This window comes from Musa acuminata, chromosome BXJ1-7 (genome assembly GCF_036884655.1).
Source record: "Musa acuminata AAA Group cultivar baxijiao chromosome BXJ1-7, Cavendish_Baxijiao_AAA, whole genome shotgun sequence".
Classification (NCBI taxonomy): Eukaryota; Viridiplantae; Streptophyta; class Magnoliopsida; order Zingiberales; family Musaceae; genus Musa; species Musa acuminata.
In genome coordinates, this window is record NC_088333.1 from 37488019 (window position 1) to 37507839 (window position 19821).

The following is a 19821-nucleotide window of genomic DNA, read 5'->3' on the forward strand; positions in this document are numbered from 1 at the left end:
AATTCTTCAATAGTTTCTTAATCAAAATCAATCAAGCTTTCACCCTAAATTATTAGAAAAATAAAAGGTAATCTGATTTTTAAAAAAATAAATATAATAATTATAAATTACAAGATAAGGTTTAAGAAGGCTCATAAACATATTCTTAAGATGAAATATGATACCTGTGTGTGGGAATTAGTCACAACTTCTACCCAAAGATTGGAGAAATTTGACTTAGCCTCTCTCAACAAACCGAGCAACTAAATAGTCATAAACAATACAATTAAAAATATAAAGATGAATCTTTATATGCATATTTTAGGGATCCTCATGGATATATTTATAGAGCCTAAAAGTGTCTTAAAATGCACCTCAAAAGAGTATTATTCCAAGTGACACATCATTTCGATAGGGTGATTCTTGCAACTACTTAACATTAATAAAATAGAGAAAAAAAGATAAATAGGAATATACATAATATAAATAGGGAAAAAAGAGCATGTGAAAATTACAATATACATTACAAAATCATAAATCACATATAGGAAAGGAAATAATTTCCATTAAGATATTCTACTTATAAAGGTACCTTAAAAAAATTGACATACAAGAAAGTCATAAATGACACCTTCAAACCACCCTGTCAATAACTATATATTCTAAGTGATTTATAGGTTGACACATAAAAGACTAACGACACCTCATCACACACCAATATTGCTTGATTGGCCACTTCTACTCGATTGACACTTCATCATAGTGTGACTAACACCTTAGAAGCTTTGACCAGTATGTAATATGATGATTCGAATAGGGAAAGGACTTGACAAGAGGATCTAAATAAGAAACTACTGAAAGGATTTCATTAGCGTTAAAGCTCGGACTTCTTAGGCACAAGCATTGAAGTGTTCAGAGTTGTAGCATCGCCATTGCCTCGAGCATTCTCTTCCTTTTTCTTCAGCCTCCAATCTCTCTTCATGAGATTGCATTGGTTGCAGCTGTTGCTCGATTGAAGTTGTGATTGTTGGGTTCAACAAGTTGCTGCCACCTAGTTACGGAAGAAGAAGCTTTCATGTGTTGCTACTAAGGCTTGTTGTTATAGTATTATGAACTAGACTAGTTTTGCTTAGGTCGTGCGAAACTTATTATGATCCCTTGAGATCATACAAAAAAGAAGATGGGTTAGATGAAGCATTTAACTCAGGATCTCATAAGCAGTCATTTTAGTAAACACTTAATAGGTAATGAAAATTACAAATATAAATTTTGTAAGTTTTGAACGGTCACATGACAAAGGATCCAAGGTTGTTCATCGTGGTTAAAAATCCTCATAAGTGCCCACATGATACTACTATATAATAAGACAATAAATCAATCCTAGACACTACCCCAAAGGCCCATCCAACTATATGACACCCAGGTAGCTCTTAGGTGTTATGTTGTTTAACACTTCGCACCACTCTGCAAAGCCAGAAAACCCACAAAATAATTACATTGATGGCCTATTTTTGGGCAATTTTACCTCAACGTGATAATTACACATAATCGACATTTATAAGATTGAAATAATTATAAAAATAAATCAAAATAGGGTTGTAAAGCCCACTACAAACCCTCTACGTGTCATGTAAAGTATTAACAAAACTAAAAGATACGAACATATACAAATATAACATTGAATATACTATTTACATATTTGTTTATGACATTCTCCCTCACTTATTCTTTCAACATCATCGTTAAAGCCTTTGTAAATATTACATCTTATTACCTTTGTTGAATCTTTAATCTTCTGCTTCAATTATAATATGCCTCTTGTGTCCTAATTGCTTCGCTATTGTTGAGTAGTCAAGCTTTGATCCATCAACACTGCTTTAACTTGCTACTAACTCAAACTCTGATATGGGGTTGGTCAAGTTATGCTGATCTTTGCTAATTCTTAGAATCCCTCGGATGAAAGAAAAGATTTTCTTTGTTGTGTGCTAATCTCTCAAACGTTTTGCATCATTTGAACTGAGTGGATGTCTATTGAAACTTTAATGAGCATCATCTCATAGATATTAAAGTTTTTTAGATCTTTCCTTATAAAATTTGTCCATTAATTCCTCCTCTACTTATTTGTAGCTTCTAAGTATATACATATCACTTCTACTTTCAATTGGTATTCAGTAGAAAAATGAAATGGGCAATCAACTCTCGGTAGTTTCGATTAGCATTAGCGAGAATTTGATGGTTGTTGTTTTCTACTTTCTTTGAATGGTCTTCGAACATATGCAAGGCTCCTTTGTTGGATAAATAAAAGAATTGATGCACCCAATTTTGCCCATCCTCTTTAAGGGTTGAGAAGACAAAAGTTACCTGACTTCACTTATCTCCTCGAATATTGTACTTCATATATTAAAATGATTATTAGCCTTGGCTTACACATGTTGTCACATTGTGAGTCGATAAGCTAACTCGCATCATGAACTGATCGTAATCAAGATTTTGTGAAATGAAAGTTTGCGCAAAATAAAAGTTTCATATGAGGATCCATACCCAAGTTCAATAAAGAGAAATAGTAAAACCTAAATATAGATTTGGATCCATATCAATCATGTTAGATAATAAAAACTTTTACCAATGTATATTCATGCATAATGGTAAATAATATTTTATTATATTTATTTGATATAAAATAGAAACAATGAGAGTATATTGAAAATAATATAAATATTTTATTATATTTATTTGATATAACACCTTGATTAGTCGTATATTGAAAGTGAATAAGATTATGATTGACTTTCAAAAATAATGATTGTACTACCATCAGGTTCTATTTAAACATCTTGTGTTAATAGTTTAAACTCAATAAAATTAATAAATCACTTATTTCATCAAGTTATATCGATTGGATTATGATAATTGAGAAGACATGTTGTGACATAAAACCATCATGCATAATAATAATCAAATTTGCTAGAACATTAGCAATTATACTTATTAACTAATTTTACAATAATATGATTGGATTTTTTTTTTCAAATACATGATTCAGACACTCAAAATGGCATCATCAAGATAGGTGAAATGGATGCACGATATAAATCATATCCTAGTACTAATGGCAATAATAGGCTTATATATATATGATACAATTGTTAATAATAAATCATGATTAGATTAACCTGATGACCAACCTACCCCAACATCTAACCCACAACCAATCATTTTGTCTAGTTTTCACATATCTAAAGTCAAAGTAAATCGGCTAACTAATTTAGGCTCTTAAAATCTAAGAAACATGCATGTAAATAAATAAATATTAGGCCCTCCATCATGTGATTCACAAGGGTCATAGGATCAGTTAGTATCCTCATCATTAATTTATTAAGCTCGGAAACAGAGTACATTCGGGTCCATTCAACGAAGCCTGATAACCTACAAAATCCGAATACGAGTCCTCACTTTGTGATCCAATGAGCCATCGGATCAAGAACGGGTTCAAATATCCAATCCAAATCTAAAAGTTATGGGATCCGTATCATGCATCGATGATGCCAGATTGGAAGAACAAGCTTAAACAGTTGCACCTATGAAATCGCTGCTTAGAACTCGATCCTACTTAGAACTCTCTTCAGGATAACCAAATGAGAAGCCGGCATCGCTTGAAGTGTCACAGAGAGATCTCTGCCACAGTCTCGTAAGTTGCCTTGTGCCAAAGGGCAGTTGGCCTTCTTGCGGCAGGCGAGGCTGCTTCATCTGTCGGTCTCATTTCACATGCACCAACAACAGTGGAACCAAGAACACCTTGTGCGATAAACTCGATCCCTTTCTTTTTTGTCCTTGTGTGTGGCTCTGTTCTTTAGCAATGAGCAAGTACGTATCTGTAAATCCACAGCAACAATCCCTAAGGTCAGCTCCTGATTAATTTTTACTTGCTGCGATCGGATCACCAGTTCCTGCAGCAACAGTTTCACACAAAGTGCACGATGGTTTTTAGTGCTTAGATATGCATTTTCTCCTGCTTTCTTTAACCAATTTGGCTTAGCTAGTTCTGTTCATCTTGGAATGGTTGTGTGTTTAAATTGACTTGGGTAATTCTATCTGCTTGTACGGTAGGTTGACCTACTTAGAGAGTGTTCGACGCAGCATGAGTTGGTTGATCCAAGCGTTGCTGGATTTGCTGTTGTTTTCTGCAAGCATGCAGTATCCTCCTCAAGGGAGAGAAGAAATCAAAGCAGAGAAGTCGCTTGTCCTCCATTGGCCTTGTCTCTTTTGACTAGACTCTAACTCTCTTAAATCCTATTCCCTCCGCCTCTGCTTCTCTGCCTCACTCTTCTTTTCTCCTTGTTGACCTCCTCTGCAATCAAAACCCTTTTCATCTCTTTCTCTCTCCCTGTCTGTATGTATCTCCTAATACTGAGATCCCAGATTGTAACCCAACAGTTCTCAACCGCCATGGCAAGTGCATAACAGCTGCAATAAGAGAGAGAGAGAGAGCAGCGACATGTCATGGAGTGGAAATGGAGCAGTGAAGCCTCTTAGCCTCGTCCCATTTCCTTTTATCTGTTGACCAATGAGTTGTGTTTCCTCAAAACAAGTAAAGCCTTATGTGGTCGAGTCCTTTTGTTGTTTGATCTCCGTACGTATCCTCTCTCTGAATTGAAGAACCATTAATGTGGTTTGGTGGAATCGCCGATAACGTCCGTTCCCTCTCCTTTTCTTCTTCCTTTGAGCTCGGACATCTCCCTCCCCCAATCATTGTAGGAGTTCTTGAAGCACTCGGCGACGGTGTTCCAGTAGGCCATGAGGAGGAGACGGGCTCAAGCGTCTTTCATAGCATGCTTGGTTCTGGTCATCTCCAGCATTAGCACGCATGTTTTCGCTCGACGGGTCAACGGGAAGCAAAGGTATCACAGGGAACATGAGAAGAGACCGGCAAAGGAGCCCTCTGTCGGCGTCATCACGGTCGGCATCGGCAGATGCAAGTCAGAGAAGATTGGCAGATGCGGATATCTCGCTGGGTCGGGCAAGAACGATAGCTTGGCCGAGGACGAGAAGCGCATCGTGCCCACCGGCTCGAACCCCCTGCATAACAAGTGAACAACTTACAGCAGTTGCCAATGAAGCACAAAGGATCGAACACCAGAGCGAAGGAGCATCAGAACGAGAGGAGGAGAGGAGTGGTTCTCTGAAGCTTTCTTTTCTCTTTCTCCTTTGCCATGAGCCATTGAATATTTGGCTCGAAGAAGGGTTCAACTGTAGAATGTGGTGTATTATTATAATATTTTCTGCTTCGCCTTGCAGTTTTCACATTGTGTGGTAATATCCATCATATCTTTGAATGTTGTGGAACATTTTTACATATATTTATATTTCAGTTTTTCTTTTTTTTAGGAATCATGAGAAGTTTCAGATCAAACAACTGAGGGTTGTATTTTAGGTGGCAAAAATAATCGAGAAAGAAGGATCCAAAGGCCATCACTTACATGATGTTGCGATGAGGTGTCGTCTCGATATTTGTACGCACAGGTTCTTGGCCATCACCCAGGGCTGCCATGGAATTCATTGTTGTGTCCGAACTTATTGCTATTCCATTGAAAACATGCAATTCCCGGAAGCACTGTAGTTTGTTGTGTCTCTTCAAAGGAGTCTCCTTGGAGAAATCAAACGATACTTCAGCTACGCAATTCTGATGTGTGCATGTTGGCTAACCATTAAGGATTCACCATCACATCATATCTGATCCTGCAAAGGGTCGCTGGATGAGATTTAAGATGCCATTTTAGACCCGAGGACTAAAGTGCAACTCATGATGCTGCTTGTCTCACAGAACCATGAAACGAGTTCATTCAATCCATTACCTGCACACTCAGCAGCAGATGTCTCTTCATGAATTGATGGCGCCATGGCCCGCTTATTTAAGGCAGCATAAATGGCCAACATCACAGCTTAAAACTTTTCCTGCTGCTCCAGTGTACCAGATCTGCATCGTCCATGGGTTTCATGGTACTACTACGAGGACCAGCCATGACACTATGTTGCAAACCAGTATTACGCTTCAAGCCTCCGTTCTAATCTGACTTCCCTCGTTCTGTTGCCGGGAAGAAGGCAATGAAGGGGCAGGAAAGAGATGGGGCTTTGGTTTCTGTGATCTCAGAGGCGAGAGCAGGGTGGCTGAGTTGTTGAGGACGAGATCTGCTGTTACCTTTTCCAAAGTGCCCTGGTTTTTACTGCTTGAGTCGGTGGGTTTAAGTGGCCAGTCGCAGTCACAGGGGGGGAGATGTTGGATGCTTCTACCGTGAAGTGGGTGCACTCATCTTGTCACTGCAATATGGGTTTGATCAAATGAACTGTAGAAGAGTAGACAGCTCATACTAAGGTTTATAGCCTGGCCTGATGTTTAATAGGCCAGAGACTTTTCTTACGTGCATGGCAAAAGACAAGGATGGGTGAAGGCATCTCTCCGTGACTCTCCTTGTTTTTTCTCCGGTACTCACATTAATAATACTGGTCTCTGACAGAAAGTCAGAAACCGAGATGCATCAACTCCACAAGGTTCGTCCCGGTGTGGATTTACTACAGACAGATTTTGTGTCTGAAAAGAATAATAATGCCAATATCCTAATTCTATAATTTGAACTCAGGAGTTCAAGTGGTGATGAAGTAGTATAAGCCTTCTTCATGCTGAACAAAATGTTGAGTTAATGGAGTAGGCAATTGGAGTTGGGTCCTATTTCGAACCTTATGCTTTTCCTCTCCTTTGTGCTGCCCATCAACTTATCCACCAGCAAAGATAAAAATAATAGAAATAGGTCTAAGAAGCTTACAGAGTCAAAAATGTCAGTTCGGTGGCATTTAGCTGCCTCCCTTCATGGATACAAGATCCACGGCATGGCAATCACCATGCATGTTACTGTACCTACTGCTTCAATTGTTGGTGTCATATCTTCTTCTTTCTCTATATATTATCACTCTCTCAACGACAACTGGTTTGTGTGCATCGAGAGTCACCATCATGAAGAAACTGCTTTGTGCATATGTCTCCTGTGTTCTTATGTTGGCCCCTCATCTCTCTCACCAGGCAGCACTGGTAGATTCTTCTTCCTCCTTTCCATCTCCAACCACAGATGGCCGAGACCTAGGCAGAAAGTCACTGAAGGAGGTTGGCTTCCCACCGCCGAATTGTGCAGGCAAAGAGAAAGCTGAGGTTAGTATCAGTTACTCTCATTCTTCCAGTTCTGATGATTCAGAATAAGAGAACTCATTCGTTTGATGCAGATGTTTCCTAGGACGAAGGAATCAAAGCTCAAGGTCAGTTCACTAGGCAACGAGCACAAGAAGCACGAGGAAGGGGAAGGTCTCATCATCTACAGCGCAGATTACAGTCTAGTGAGCACGCATCCTCCTCCACTGCACAAGCATTCCAAGCCATAGTCTTCTAGTTGCTCCACATGGTGTTGTTACATTTATGCATGTTGGATGTAGCTTTTCCACTGAAGTACCTTCTCTTATGTTCTGTCACTGTTCTCCATCGTCTTCCTCAAATAACACCTAAAATGTCGCTCACCCAAGCTTGATTTCCTGTTATAATTGCAAGAGTGCAACTTCAAGTTTGGATGTGTAACGCCAGGAGAAGAGACACTGTGACGTGCTACTATGTCAGTCAAAACCATACAGCTATTATATATTTCAGTATTCCCTTCACGACATGCTCACGATGTAATCAGAAATCAAAGATTTAAATCACCCAAGGATAAATTCAAATATCTTTGACAGTAAGAAATCTAAATCACGAGCCCTTTATACTGATACATTAATTTGGAAGGGCGAATATGTTATTTCCCAAGTTTGGAAGGAAGTATACAAATGTAAAAGGCTTGGGTAGATCAAGAACACAAGCCCAGCTTCAAGATCTCATGATCGGCCCAAATACCGATCCAAATAAATTGATACTTAGGTCGAGTGCCCACAATTTTGGTGGCACCGCACCACAGTTATTTTATGGGCATATGTTTTCGAAAATTATTTGACGACCATCAAATCGGCATGACCGACAAGGAAGAGCGGATGATATCAGCCCAACAAAACTCGTGCATTATCACGCGACCCGGGTGATCCGGTTCGTGTCCCAAGTAGGCACCTGTCACCCGATCGTCGCGGCGGGCAATTCCTTTGACACCCTCCCAAGTCGGCTTAAAGTGTGGAGAGAATCACGGAGGTTTCACCCACCCACACACCAAAGCGTCATTTTTATGTTCTTTATGGGCCCCAACAGTTTGACAGAGGAAGTTGTGGACGTGTCTTCATCCTTCTTTGGGTAGCTCGAAACCCCCTCTCACCTAAACCGCCCCCCCCACCTCGCATCCGCTCCTCTTTTCCCATTGCATCACCAGTCACTGCATGAGTTCAGCAGTCCGCTTCCTTCAACCAATCGCCATCTCACATCCACAAAACAAGCAATAAAGAAAAAGTATCCACTACTAAGCTTCTCGCCTATTACTTTGAACTCCTTAATCTCCGGTTTGCTCTGATCACCTTTGACTTGCTCAGAAACCACACTAAGAAATTATTATTACATTATATGAGTGAGGAAATACTATATATATATATATTAAATAATGAGAGCACTTGTAGCGGAAGTAGCGTTAGTTTCGCTCGCTCGAACTGCTTTAGTGTCGGCAGGCATAGGGGGCTCACAAAACGCTTCCCTCGGCGACTCTCGTCGCCCGCTCACTCGAGCTGCTGCTGCTGCTTTTCTTAGCTCGATCTGCCCGCCCTTGGCCGGATCTGAGCAGAAGCGACGAAACCGCCTTCCTTCCCCTCTCTCTCTCTCACTCTTGCTTTCTCTCTGAGCAGATCTCAAGCCCCTTGTAGTTGCTGTAGCTGCTCCCTCTTGCTTTCTCTATTTGTGTGTGCTTGGAGGAGCTTGGCGCCCGCAATGGCGGTGGATCCCAGGCAGGTGGTCGCCGGATTTCTCACCATCTCCATGTTCGCCATGCTCGGCAACATGATCAAGAGGGACCACTTCGATTCCATCGAGGTGATCAATGCATGTGTCCCTCTTTTTCCTATGATGTATATATGATGTTTAGTTGCCGGATCGGGAAGATCTTGTGTAAAGGTGTAGTCTTTCGAGTGATGCAGATTGGTTACCGGAGGCATGCGGGTGCACTAAAATTAGGCATTTTTATCACCGTGACCCAAACTTGCTACTCCATAACTGGATGAACTGGATCCGTTATTCCTCTGATTTTTACCTGATCTGGTCAATCTTTTTTTCGGCATGCATGAACAGTAAATTAGGACATTTGCATCTTCTAATTTTTTTCTTTTGCTTTTTAAATTTGGGTACATGTTCTTATTTCTGATTACAGAGAATTTACGATAATGTGTATTACTAGGATCTTTTTACTGATCGGATTAACGTCATTGAGGATGCTGATATTACTTATTAGGCAAGAGTATCTATTGCTCTATTTCGTTGTTCTTGATCTTTAATTTCGAGGAAAAAAAGCCACATGATCAGCATTAAATGTGATGACGTAGCGTTCTTGATTGTTTCTCTTTTGTTTGATCCTCTATAGAATCCAACTCTAAACTTTTAACTGATATTGTCATTATGTGGACAAGATCGACTGCTCACTTGTTCATCGCAGTTAAGCAGGCAAACATGGAAATTTTAGTTGCACTACACTAGCTTTGAAATGAATTGGTCAGTGTCAAATCAGTAGTTGTTAGTGGGAAAAGTACGTGTATACCATTAACCTCTTATTTCTCAAGAATGTAGATGTGCAGTTACGAAGATATGCATGCCTTTGCTGAGCCTTGCATTTGATGTTAGCGTTCCGTGACTATGTTGAACAGGCACAATCTGGAAAGGTCTTTCCAGTCATGTATTCATATTAAAATAAACATTTAAAGACAATTGCTATCTCAAATCTGGATGAATTGAACTTCTTTTGTATGCCCGTGTAGTTCACATTAGTGTTTTCCTCCCTTCTTTTCCCTCATCTGGTTCATATGTTTCTTGGCATTCATGGACAGTAAATTTAAATATTTACATTAGTTTTTAAATGAGGAGCAAAAGAAAAATAAGAACTTAATCTTCTCTTTGTCGTAAAATATCGACAACAAAACTTAACTCTATCTCGGGCTTAGTTGGTTTTACCTCAGTCGTGCAATACCCTTGTGTATCCATCTGCAAAGGGTCAGTCTCCGTGAAACCTCTTATGGTCCCTTAACGATTTGCAATAAAGAAGACGAGTTAGAAAAAGTGTTTAACTTGGAATCTCATAAGCATATATTTCAGTAAACACTTGATAAACAAAAGAAATTATAAATATAAACTTCGTAAGCTTTGAATAGTCATGCAATAAAGGATCTAAGATGATCTACCGTAACCAAAAGTCCCCATAAGTCCCCACATAACACTACTGTGGAATAAGGCAGCGAATCAATCTTAAATACCACCCCAAAGGCCCATCCATCTATGTGCCACCCAGTTAGCTCCCGGGTGTTGTGCTGGCTAACACTTTACACTGTTCTATAGAGCTAGAAAACCCTCAAAATAATTATTTGAATGATCTACTTTTGGGCAATTTTACCTATATGCGACGACTGCAGATATTATTGTTAGTAAATTCTTTGCCTCAGGTCCTTACTGTTCACTTTTATTTATCTTCTTTCCTTCCTAATAGTTAGTTAGTTACAAAATCTGAGTGTTCATTCTAGGTGCCCCATTGTCTCCATGCTTTAGACAATTAATGCATTAATGTTTGCTGTATAAAGTATTTCTTTCATCTTTTAGTTCATTCTTTCTTTTTCTTTTGTTGCATACCTTTAGGTGAGTATTCAAGAAACATCAGTTGTACAATTTGATGCAATAAAGGCAGAAGAGAAGTCTGTTACCCAAGTCTCTACGGAGAGCAGCCCAGAGCTTAAACCTTGTTGGGCCAAACCAGTTCCAAGTAAGTAATATAATGTGTTGGGATTTATTATGCTATTCCAGTTGGAACTCTACTCCTCTTTATTGATTTTGGAACTTGGATTTTGGTCTATCATTTCCCACCTGGATATGCATGTTTAGAAGAGATAGAGCAGTCAAAAGGTTTCATTACATTCTCTTTGACGGGTGGTCCTGAGCACCATATTTCACAGGTATGAAAACCGCACTTTGATTTTCATGGTCGTGATTTCCTCTCATTTTAATGATTGTAAACAGTGAATGCTTTAACAAATGCTTATAAATGGAGTACTTTTATAATGTGTGTCTGTGGTTGACAAAGCTAATCTATTGAAATAGTCACTTTCACAAGTTAATTTGATCATCAAGTTGTTGCTCTGTTGAAATATTCTCCCACACAGCTACTCAGGCTGAAATTTATGAAGTAGCTTTTTATTTTTATTTTTTATGTTATCTAACTTGTACTATTTTTGGGTTCTGCAACACTTCATTTGTCTTGACTAGAACATGCCTTAACACTGATCTATGGCTGTATAGTATTGTACCCTTCTTTTCTTTTATTTTCTTTTGTAATGTATTCGTCCTAGATAAAATTTGTTTTTTTATTTATATGTTTCTCTTTTTTTTTGTTCAAATAGAATGTAAAACTGAACCACATGCACTGAGAAGTCTTTTTTTTTTATTATCTGCAATCAATTTCATCATTCAGGTCACAGATGCTGTGGTAATCTCAAGGTATTTAGGTGCCATTTTAGTGATTCCTGACATCAGAGGAAATGAGGTTGGTCAAAAAAGGTAAGTTTCCAATTTTTATCATACTCTGCCAGCTTCTCTGGATTTTGTTCTAGTGTTAATTTACCAGTTTTCTTTGTCATTGTAACTTTGATCATAACTAAAATTTCAGCATTATGATTATGATTTTGAATTTTCTCCCTCTTTTAGGAAAACACCAGAAACAGCAAAATGTAGTAAAGTGAAAACGCTTTGCATTGTCTTTAGATCTTAAAAATATATAGTTAAAATTGATCAGAGAAATGATCAGTGTGTGCTCTAGTGTGAAAGAGAAAACCCGGATTAATGAGTTACTGTGGTATTTTGTTTCATATGCTTCAACCATTGATACCAAATGCTAGGCTTATATATATATATATATATATATATATATATATATATATATATATATATATATATATGCATACATGTATATATATGCATACATGTATATATATGCATACATGTATATAAATGTATACATGTATATACATGTATATATACATATATATATACATACATATATATAAACATAATACATATATATATACACATATATATATATATATATATATATATATATAGAGAGAGAGAGAGAGAGAGCATCTCTAAGATGCATATGACAGCATTTTTTCCTCCGAAACATTGAGGTAGTTCAGATCTTGTTTTTCCTTTTGTTTGTTGCTTTTTCATAGATCTTCAATTTTCTTCTGCAATTAAAACACTCCAAATGCTTACAGGAATTTTGAGGATATGTATGATGCCGATAATTTCACTGCAAGCTTGACTGGAGTTATAGAAGTTGTCAGAGAGCTTCCTGCTGAAGTAACTACTGAAAATCCAGCTGTCATCAGAGTCCCCAATAGGGTATCAGAGGACTTCATTAAGAACAATATTCAACCAGTCTTCCAAACAAAAAGTTACCTGAGACTTGCAACCTTCTTCCCTTCAATCAATTTGAAAGCATCGGGAAAGCCTAATACCGACTTGGATTCAACTGCTTGCTTAGCTATGTTTGGAAGCCTTGTAATGAAACAGGAAATTTTGGAAGTGGTTGACCGGATGGTTGAGAGACTGAAAACTCTTAGTCGCAATGCAGGAAGCCAGTTTATTGCAGTCGACATAAGGGTTGATGTGCTAGAGAAAAAGAGCTGCAGAGAGAAAAGAAATGGAAGAAAACCTTGTTACACTGCAGTGGAGATCAGAGATTTCTTAAGAAAAGTCGGGTTTAATGCAGATAACACGATTTACCTAACTGAGACCTGGTGGCATGAAAGTCTAAACCCATTGAAGGAGGTCTTTCCGAAAACTTATACTAAGGTAAGTTCCACTGATTGCTTAACTCAATGTTTCCAAGAACTTTATGTTTGTGGTATAGCATTTATGGTTGATACATAGGTTACGATTGCACCAGTATGTGCCGTGAGCATTAGTGCATGAACATTTAGTTATGACTCATAGAAATTCTGTGTGCTTTCAAGCTTAACCATCAGTGCATCATCCTTGACATTTACAGTTAACTATTTTGATAGGCAAAAATTTGGTTTACATATAATTTTTCATGTGTCTCAGATATTATGTTTGCGGAAACAATCAAAAAGTACAAATTTGTTAAGGGAAGGTTTAGTTTAGCCTCTTGTTGCTTGTCTTTTGATTGTGATTAATTCTAGGACACTCACCATTTTGATGATACATAATCTTGATATTTTGCAATTTGATCATGAAATCTGCATCTTTGGTTCCTCAGAAGCATATACTGTGCATTCTGCCTCCGGCTCAAAGTTCATTAGTTGAGCTAAAACTTAGATCTAAAGATTTGCATTCTGCTTTCGTTTTGTTGCAGGATGATCTGATACCTGCAGAGAAGAAAGGTCACTTCCTCCAGTCTGGAGGCGCCGAGCTGCAGAGAGCTCTCGACTTCCAAATCTGTTCCAAAAGCGATGTCTTTGTGCCTGCGATATCTGGTTTATTCTACGGAAATGTAGCTGGCAAGAGAATCACTTTGGGTCGGACCCAAATCCTCGTCCCATCCCAAGTTCCTAGCTCCTCTCCTACAGCTTCCAATTTCTTCTCGCCTTATGTCTCCAAGAGGAATCACGTTGCCTACTCATGCTTCTGTTAGTTATATGAAGAATGAACTGTAGCAGGGCAGCAGAGAGCCTCATTCCTGTTGTTGGAGTCTCTGCTACTTACTTTCATCTTTGCAATGTGTACTTGGTTTCAAAATGATCATATGAAGTTGAACAAGTTGACTGTGTGCCGGGTACATTTTATATAGGGCTGAATTTTTACTATCCATATGAGTTTTATAATGTATGAACATGAAAATTCAAATCATTGGCTGAAGATGTTTGAGTCCTCAATCTCTAGTAAATGAAAATTCATACCATCTTTTTAAGGTATAAATTCTAAAATTAATGTGATGCATTATTTATATGCATAAAATGTGTTGATCCTTTTGATGTGTTTATATAACACAATGTCACAGACTTAGTTGGAATTACTTGATCCGTGAAACACCTTTACAATCAAGTCACGAACTTAGCTTGAGTTGCTTAAGTCGCGAAGCACCTTTGCGTCAACTTTTCGGATTTAGTTGGGATTGTCTAAGTCGTGACGCGTTTTTGTGTTATGCGTTCATAAAGGGTCAGTCAGTTTGCAACCTCACTCAGGTCCCGAAGGACCTGTAAAAGAGAAAGTTGATTAGTTAGAAGAACGAATAGTGGATAAGTCCCGACGTCTTGCAGAAAGGGAAAGCTTTACAAGCAATTCAACAAGCACCTTGAGTGCAAGAGAGAAAAGAGAAGAAAGATAAAACAAAAACTTTAGAAAGTAAAACAAACAGTTGCAAGTCCACAAACAACTGCTCACTAGGTGCCGGACGCGAAGGCAAATTCCCGTCAAGTTAACGTGCGAACTTGTGAATATTTTTTAATACTCGACAATATATCAAAGCCTCATCCAGCTCTGTGCCACTCGAGGGGTTCTAGGGTGCTGAGATGGTTAACGTTTTGGGTGTTGCAGCGAGCTGTAGAAAACAACCTGTGGCACGTGAAAACGAAGCTATTTTGAGGCTTTTTGGCCAACGCGGTGAGCGATCGCACTATAACGTTGCAACCTATTTGAATATCTATTTTTACAAACAAAAACACACAAAACTAAGGCAAAACAGATTGTCATGTTTCTGTACAAAGCATGCAAAAGCGACGAACGGTTCGTTGAACGAAGTTGTTACGAGTGTGCGACAACAAGATAATCAATCACATAGAATAGAATCTCGACATTAACTAGTTTGGATTACAGGCATATAAAAATATAAAATATTTGAAATATTACTGATCAATTTAATAGTTTTGTTTTCAATATTAACATCAATTAAAATTTCATATGGAGAATTAAATTTAAATTTAAAGATTGAAAGTAATCAATATGAGATTTCCGAGGGACGTATTTGCAATTTTTTGCAGAATGGCTAATTATAAGCTCAACTCTTCGTCAACTGAAAACTCTCTTCGGCTCCCCCTCTTCGTTCGTCTCTTTCCCTTCCATTCCATCCCATGGCCGTCGTAGTGGCAAGGATCGGTGCCGTTTTGTCGGCCAAAACCCTAGCGCTTGAGCGCTTCCTTTCCTCGCCCTCCTATTCTTCCTCGACCCGTGGCGTTGGCCTCAGGGTCGCCTGCAGATCTTCGCCTTCTCCTTCCACGGAGACCGGGATCTCACGGGCTCAGCGGCGCATGGTCGAGGCGTTCAATCCCGATATTCCCCTCGCCGAAGCCATCACGCCCCCCAGCTCGTGGTGCACCGATCCTTCTTTCCTCGCCCTCGAGTTCGACCGCGTCTTCTTCCGGGGATGGCAGGCCGTCGGTAATTCCTCCTCCTTGAATCTAGAAAAAACCCTTCTTTATCTATTGCTCGATTGAACATAACTACGTAAAGAGGGGAAGGAATTTATCACAATCTGTCGCCATGTTAATGATATCTGATCATCTTTATGGTGATTTAGGGTGTGATACGCCCTGATCATTGAAAAAAAGACTTTTGTTATGTGTGTTCCTTATCGTTGTTAGGGTTTATATTGATTGAATATGGCTCCTCTCTTATTGTATAGTCGTCCTGTAATCTTTGATTCGGAAGAGCTGGAATTTTTATCTGCAGATTGTATTCAGTAGTTGCTGAGTTTCTTAACTTAATGATATGTAGGTTACACTGAACAGATTGAGCAGCCTCATGATTTCTTCACAGGAAGGTAGTACCTTTCTTTTTAACGAAGCTTGTGTTTTGGTAAGTTAATTAATTTGTGTTTGGTGCTTGTTCTTGTGGCTAATGTGGATGTGGTGGAAACTAAACTCCAGTGCTAGTTCGAAAATAGCTTTTAGATTGAATCCATGAATTCTTGAAAAGTAATATACAGTCCTGGAAACTAGCTCTGAAGAAGCCTTGCCACATCTCTGCATCATTTTTAGTTACTGAATTTCTGTAGCTCAGAGAAAAAGTCTGCCTTTTTGTCATACTTATAAAACTGAATTCATTTGACTTTGTGTCAAATTGGCAGTTGAATTTTGAAGATATCATGAGAAAACATAATATGAAACCTGGACATACATGCACCCTAAGTTGTTCTGTTAGTAGAGACTTTATATATGTGGTAGGATTCATTATTGATCTATTACCTAAATTGACTAATAGAACACAGATCCATGTGTAAGGGCACAAGGTTAACTTTTCTAGAAATCATAAGAAGCATGAGACCCCTTTAACAGTAATTAGGAATGGACTTAGTCATGTACTTAGTTATAAAGCTCTTTCTCTATGCAACATCAGACCTTATTCTTTTTGAAATCCTAAATTAGTATCATATTTTAGGACGGACAACTTGTTTAACTGATTCAGAATTTCAAATTGTACATGACATAACTGATCTGTTTGCTTGTGCACACTGTTTCTAATTACAGACTGGGAAATGTTGAATTTATTGTTTGCCGAGATACTAATGGAACTCTTCATGCTTTTCACAATGTGTGCCGCCACCATGCTTCTCTAGTTGCCTCTGGAAGTGGGCAGAAGTCATGCTTTGTGTGCCCTTATCATGTGAGTTTCTAGAAGTGAAATCATATCTAAAAAACATTTAAGGACATATCTAGGCATGTGCACAAACTCTCGTGTTCTCATAAATTTACATGATTAATATGAATCATCTTATATCATTTGTGTATCGTGACATCTAGTTCTTCTAATATCTTATTTCTTTAGGGGTGGACCTATGGTCTAGATGGCACCCTATTGAAGGCTACTCGAATTACAGGAATCAAGAACTTCAAAAAGGATGTATGTTTTGTACAGATGTGTTCCATTTTTTTCTATGAGTTCTTTCCATGATGTAGAGGTGAAGTGGATCTTTGCTCTTGGGGAGCAGGAATTTGGTCTTATACCATTGGCGGTGGCTACTTGGGGACCTTTTGTACTCATCAGATTCGACAGGCATCCTGTTCCTCAGCAAAATTGTTGTACTGAGACAGTGGAAAATGAATGGCTTGGGAATGCTTCAAATACCCTGAGCACGAATGGGATCGACTCTTCATTGAAACATGTTTGTAGGCGTGAATATACTGTCCAATGTAATTGGAAGGTATGATGTAGCAATGCCTAACTTCATTGGCAGTTAGCATTTCATTTGTTGGTAACTAGGCTTTAGCATTGACAAGAAAAAGTAGATGACGTCATGCATAATATATCTATTGTTTTCTCATCAATTTTGCCATTCATCCAGGTTTTCTGTGACAACTACTTGGATGGTGGATATCATGTTCCTTATGCTCATGGAGATCTTGCATCTGGTCTTAATCTTGACTCATATTCAACCCTTGTATGGTAACTCCTAAGTATGACTATTCATTTTTAGATCTTTCATATCCTTTGTTGCTCTCATAATACAATCTCAAACTTGGCATTTGTAATAATCGGAGTAGTAGTCTTTGTAGTTCTTTATTGTTTCTTGAACCTGTACATGCTGAAGTAGACACATGAAACTTTGGACATGATTCATCTAACTCCTATAAGAGCTTTTACTTATTCTACTTTGATGTTTCATCTAATTTTTCCCTTTTCCTGATACCGATGTACAACCAGATTTAATCTTAGCTTTGCATGCATCTATGTCAACTCTTTATGGAACTGATTTAAACTATATTACTAATTTAGTCCCTTTTATTATTCTGAATCTGTATAGGAAATAAATAAAAGCAACAAGATTTTGTATGTTACTCTCCTTTTGAGCTCTTAACTGTGCTATGCAGATATTTGAGAAAGTGAGCATTCAAAGATGTGAAGGTGGGCCAACAGATAAAGATGGATTTGATCGGCTAGGCTCAAAAGCATTATATGCTTTTGTTTATCCTAACTTCATGATCAACAGGTCTGTTGGAACTTATTCAGCTTCTTTGAATAGAAAACACAGGATTATGGTATTTAGCAGCTCTTGTGCTTTTATGTCAAGTGATATTTGATTATTGGGTATATGTAATGCAGATATGGTCCATGGATGGACACTAACTTAGTTGTTCCAGTGACCACAACCAAATGTCAAGTGATATTTGATTATTTTCTTGATGTGTCCCTTGTGGTGAGTACCTTAATGCTTGTTTTGCTCGTTAGAAATTCATTAACGATCATCCTAGAAAGTGCAATTCCAACTTCTGATAGCCTTTCATGTTGCTGTGGAGCATATTTGTCATATCTGTCATTATCTGTCACAGAATTAAGGGTCATTCAGGATGAGTCATCTGAAAATTTTGGAGTTATTGTGATTGATGAGTGTGGCACAATTTCCTTGACTCAGATCAATACATGACTTGATCCTTAGTCACCTAAATTGCAAAGGAGCAACTTTATCATTGACCTTACTGGGGCTATAACCTAGCTAAACTGGTAGAAAGATCTGTGTGAAAAATTTTCTTCTTGTTGGCCAATAGCTTCATCTTAAAATGGACTTTCAAACTCATTAAAATAACTGCATCCGGTCCATACTTGCACCATGGATTTATTGCTGGATCTCTATGTGACAAGATTTGCCTATTGATTTAAGTGCTGAAATATTTCCAATTTCTGTTTAACATGGTTGCACTAAAAGTTTCAGTTTAGATAGCTCATGAAAGTGCAGGTATTGGACTTCAAGCTCCTTTCTTTTACCCTAATATTCTTCAGAGATTCAAAAATTTGGAAGGCATTATCTTGTTCCCGACAACATTTTGGTATATTGGTTGTTTTGGAACATCAATAAGGCAAAACTAATGCTGAAGGATAAAATTCAGCATCAGTATATTTAAGTGCTTCATTTGTCTACCATGGTTTCGAGGGTTCTAGAATATCACAACTTGGTTCTTGTTTGATCCATTTGATATATCAGCTTTACTAAGCTCTCTCGTATGAAATGCTCCAGGATGACAAGGTGTTCATCGAGAGAAGTTTAGAAGAGAGTGAGAGAGTGCAGGTGCGTTATCACTTCTTCCTCAGCCTTGTTGCATATTAAAATTGAATGAACAGATTGAGATCCTCAACACAAGCTTCCAAATTGGAGTGCAGATAGAAGACATCGTACTATGTGAAGGGGTTCAGCGAGGCCTGGAATCGCCAGCTTACTGCAGCGGAAGATATGCGCCAACGGTTGAGATGGCCATGCATCACTTCCACTGTCGTCTGCATGAGTGCCTTGGTAACATCTAATGTGTTACTGCTTGCTTCTCCTTCATAGAACATATGAACCTTAGCATCACAACTTAAATTTGTTGGATTCCTAGCAAATTTATTTGTAATGCTAAAATATATAGACTTCATTTTGGTAATATTGATACCAAGCATAGTCGAATAACTTGTCGAGCCAACTCGAAGGCTCAAGTTGTGATATACAACCAACAACAGAAATTATAGAATATATATTAAGTCTCCAAATTATTGTGCAAATCTCAGTAAACATGACCTATGTCATTCATCATCATCATCATCTACAGCAGAATATCTATGTACACTCCGGATATCGATGTCTTCGACTTTCACCTATTCTGTAGTCATCAAGAAGTGTTGAGTTCCTACATCGAAAGGTTTAGGGTTTTCGGCAGTTACCA

The 19821-nt window shown here is 38.3% G+C and overlaps 2 protein-coding genes and 1 long non-coding RNA gene across 4 annotated transcripts; all 3 read left to right on the plus strand.

Moving 5' to 3' along the window:
• The first annotated feature begins 6976 nt into the window (after positions 1-6976).
• Positions 6977-7536, plus strand: LOC135680016 (uncharacterized). Its single transcript, XR_010515394.1, has 2 exons — positions 6977-7177; positions 7249-7536. It is a non-coding gene; the product is annotated as an uncharacterized LOC135680016 (long non-coding RNA).
• A 1060-nt stretch (positions 7537-8596) lies between these two features.
• Positions 8597-14039, plus strand: LOC103992293 (protein MANNAN SYNTHESIS-RELATED 1). 2 transcript variants are annotated; one of them, XM_009411937.3, is made up of 6 exons: positions 8597-9010; positions 10814-10937; positions 11057-11127; positions 11643-11728; positions 12445-13024; positions 13548-14039. In XM_009411937.3, the coding sequence occupies exons 1-6, from the start codon at positions 8909-8911 to the stop codon at positions 13824-13826; spliced, it is 1242 nt and encodes a 413-aa protein (XP_009410212.2). In that variant the 5' UTR covers positions 8597-8908; the 3' UTR covers positions 13827-14039. The 2 variants fall into 2 exon arrangements, with proteins under 2 accessions (XP_009410212.2, XP_009410213.2); XM_009411938.3 differs by having other exon boundaries at positions 11060-11127.
• A 1171-nt stretch (positions 14040-15210) lies between these two features.
• On the plus strand, positions 15211-19660 carry LOC135679207 (choline monooxygenase, chloroplastic-like). Its single transcript, XM_065192697.1, has 10 exons — positions 15211-15568; positions 15905-15950; positions 16657-16792; positions 16955-17029; positions 17118-17330; positions 17472-17567; positions 17998-18116; positions 18230-18323; positions 19140-19190; positions 19283-19660. Exons 1-10 carry the CDS (start codon positions 15262-15264, stop codon positions 19421-19423), a joined length of 1278 nt encoding a protein of 425 aa, XP_065048769.1. The 5' UTR covers positions 15211-15261; the 3' UTR covers positions 19424-19660.
• Positions 19661-19821: the final 161 nt, after the last annotated feature.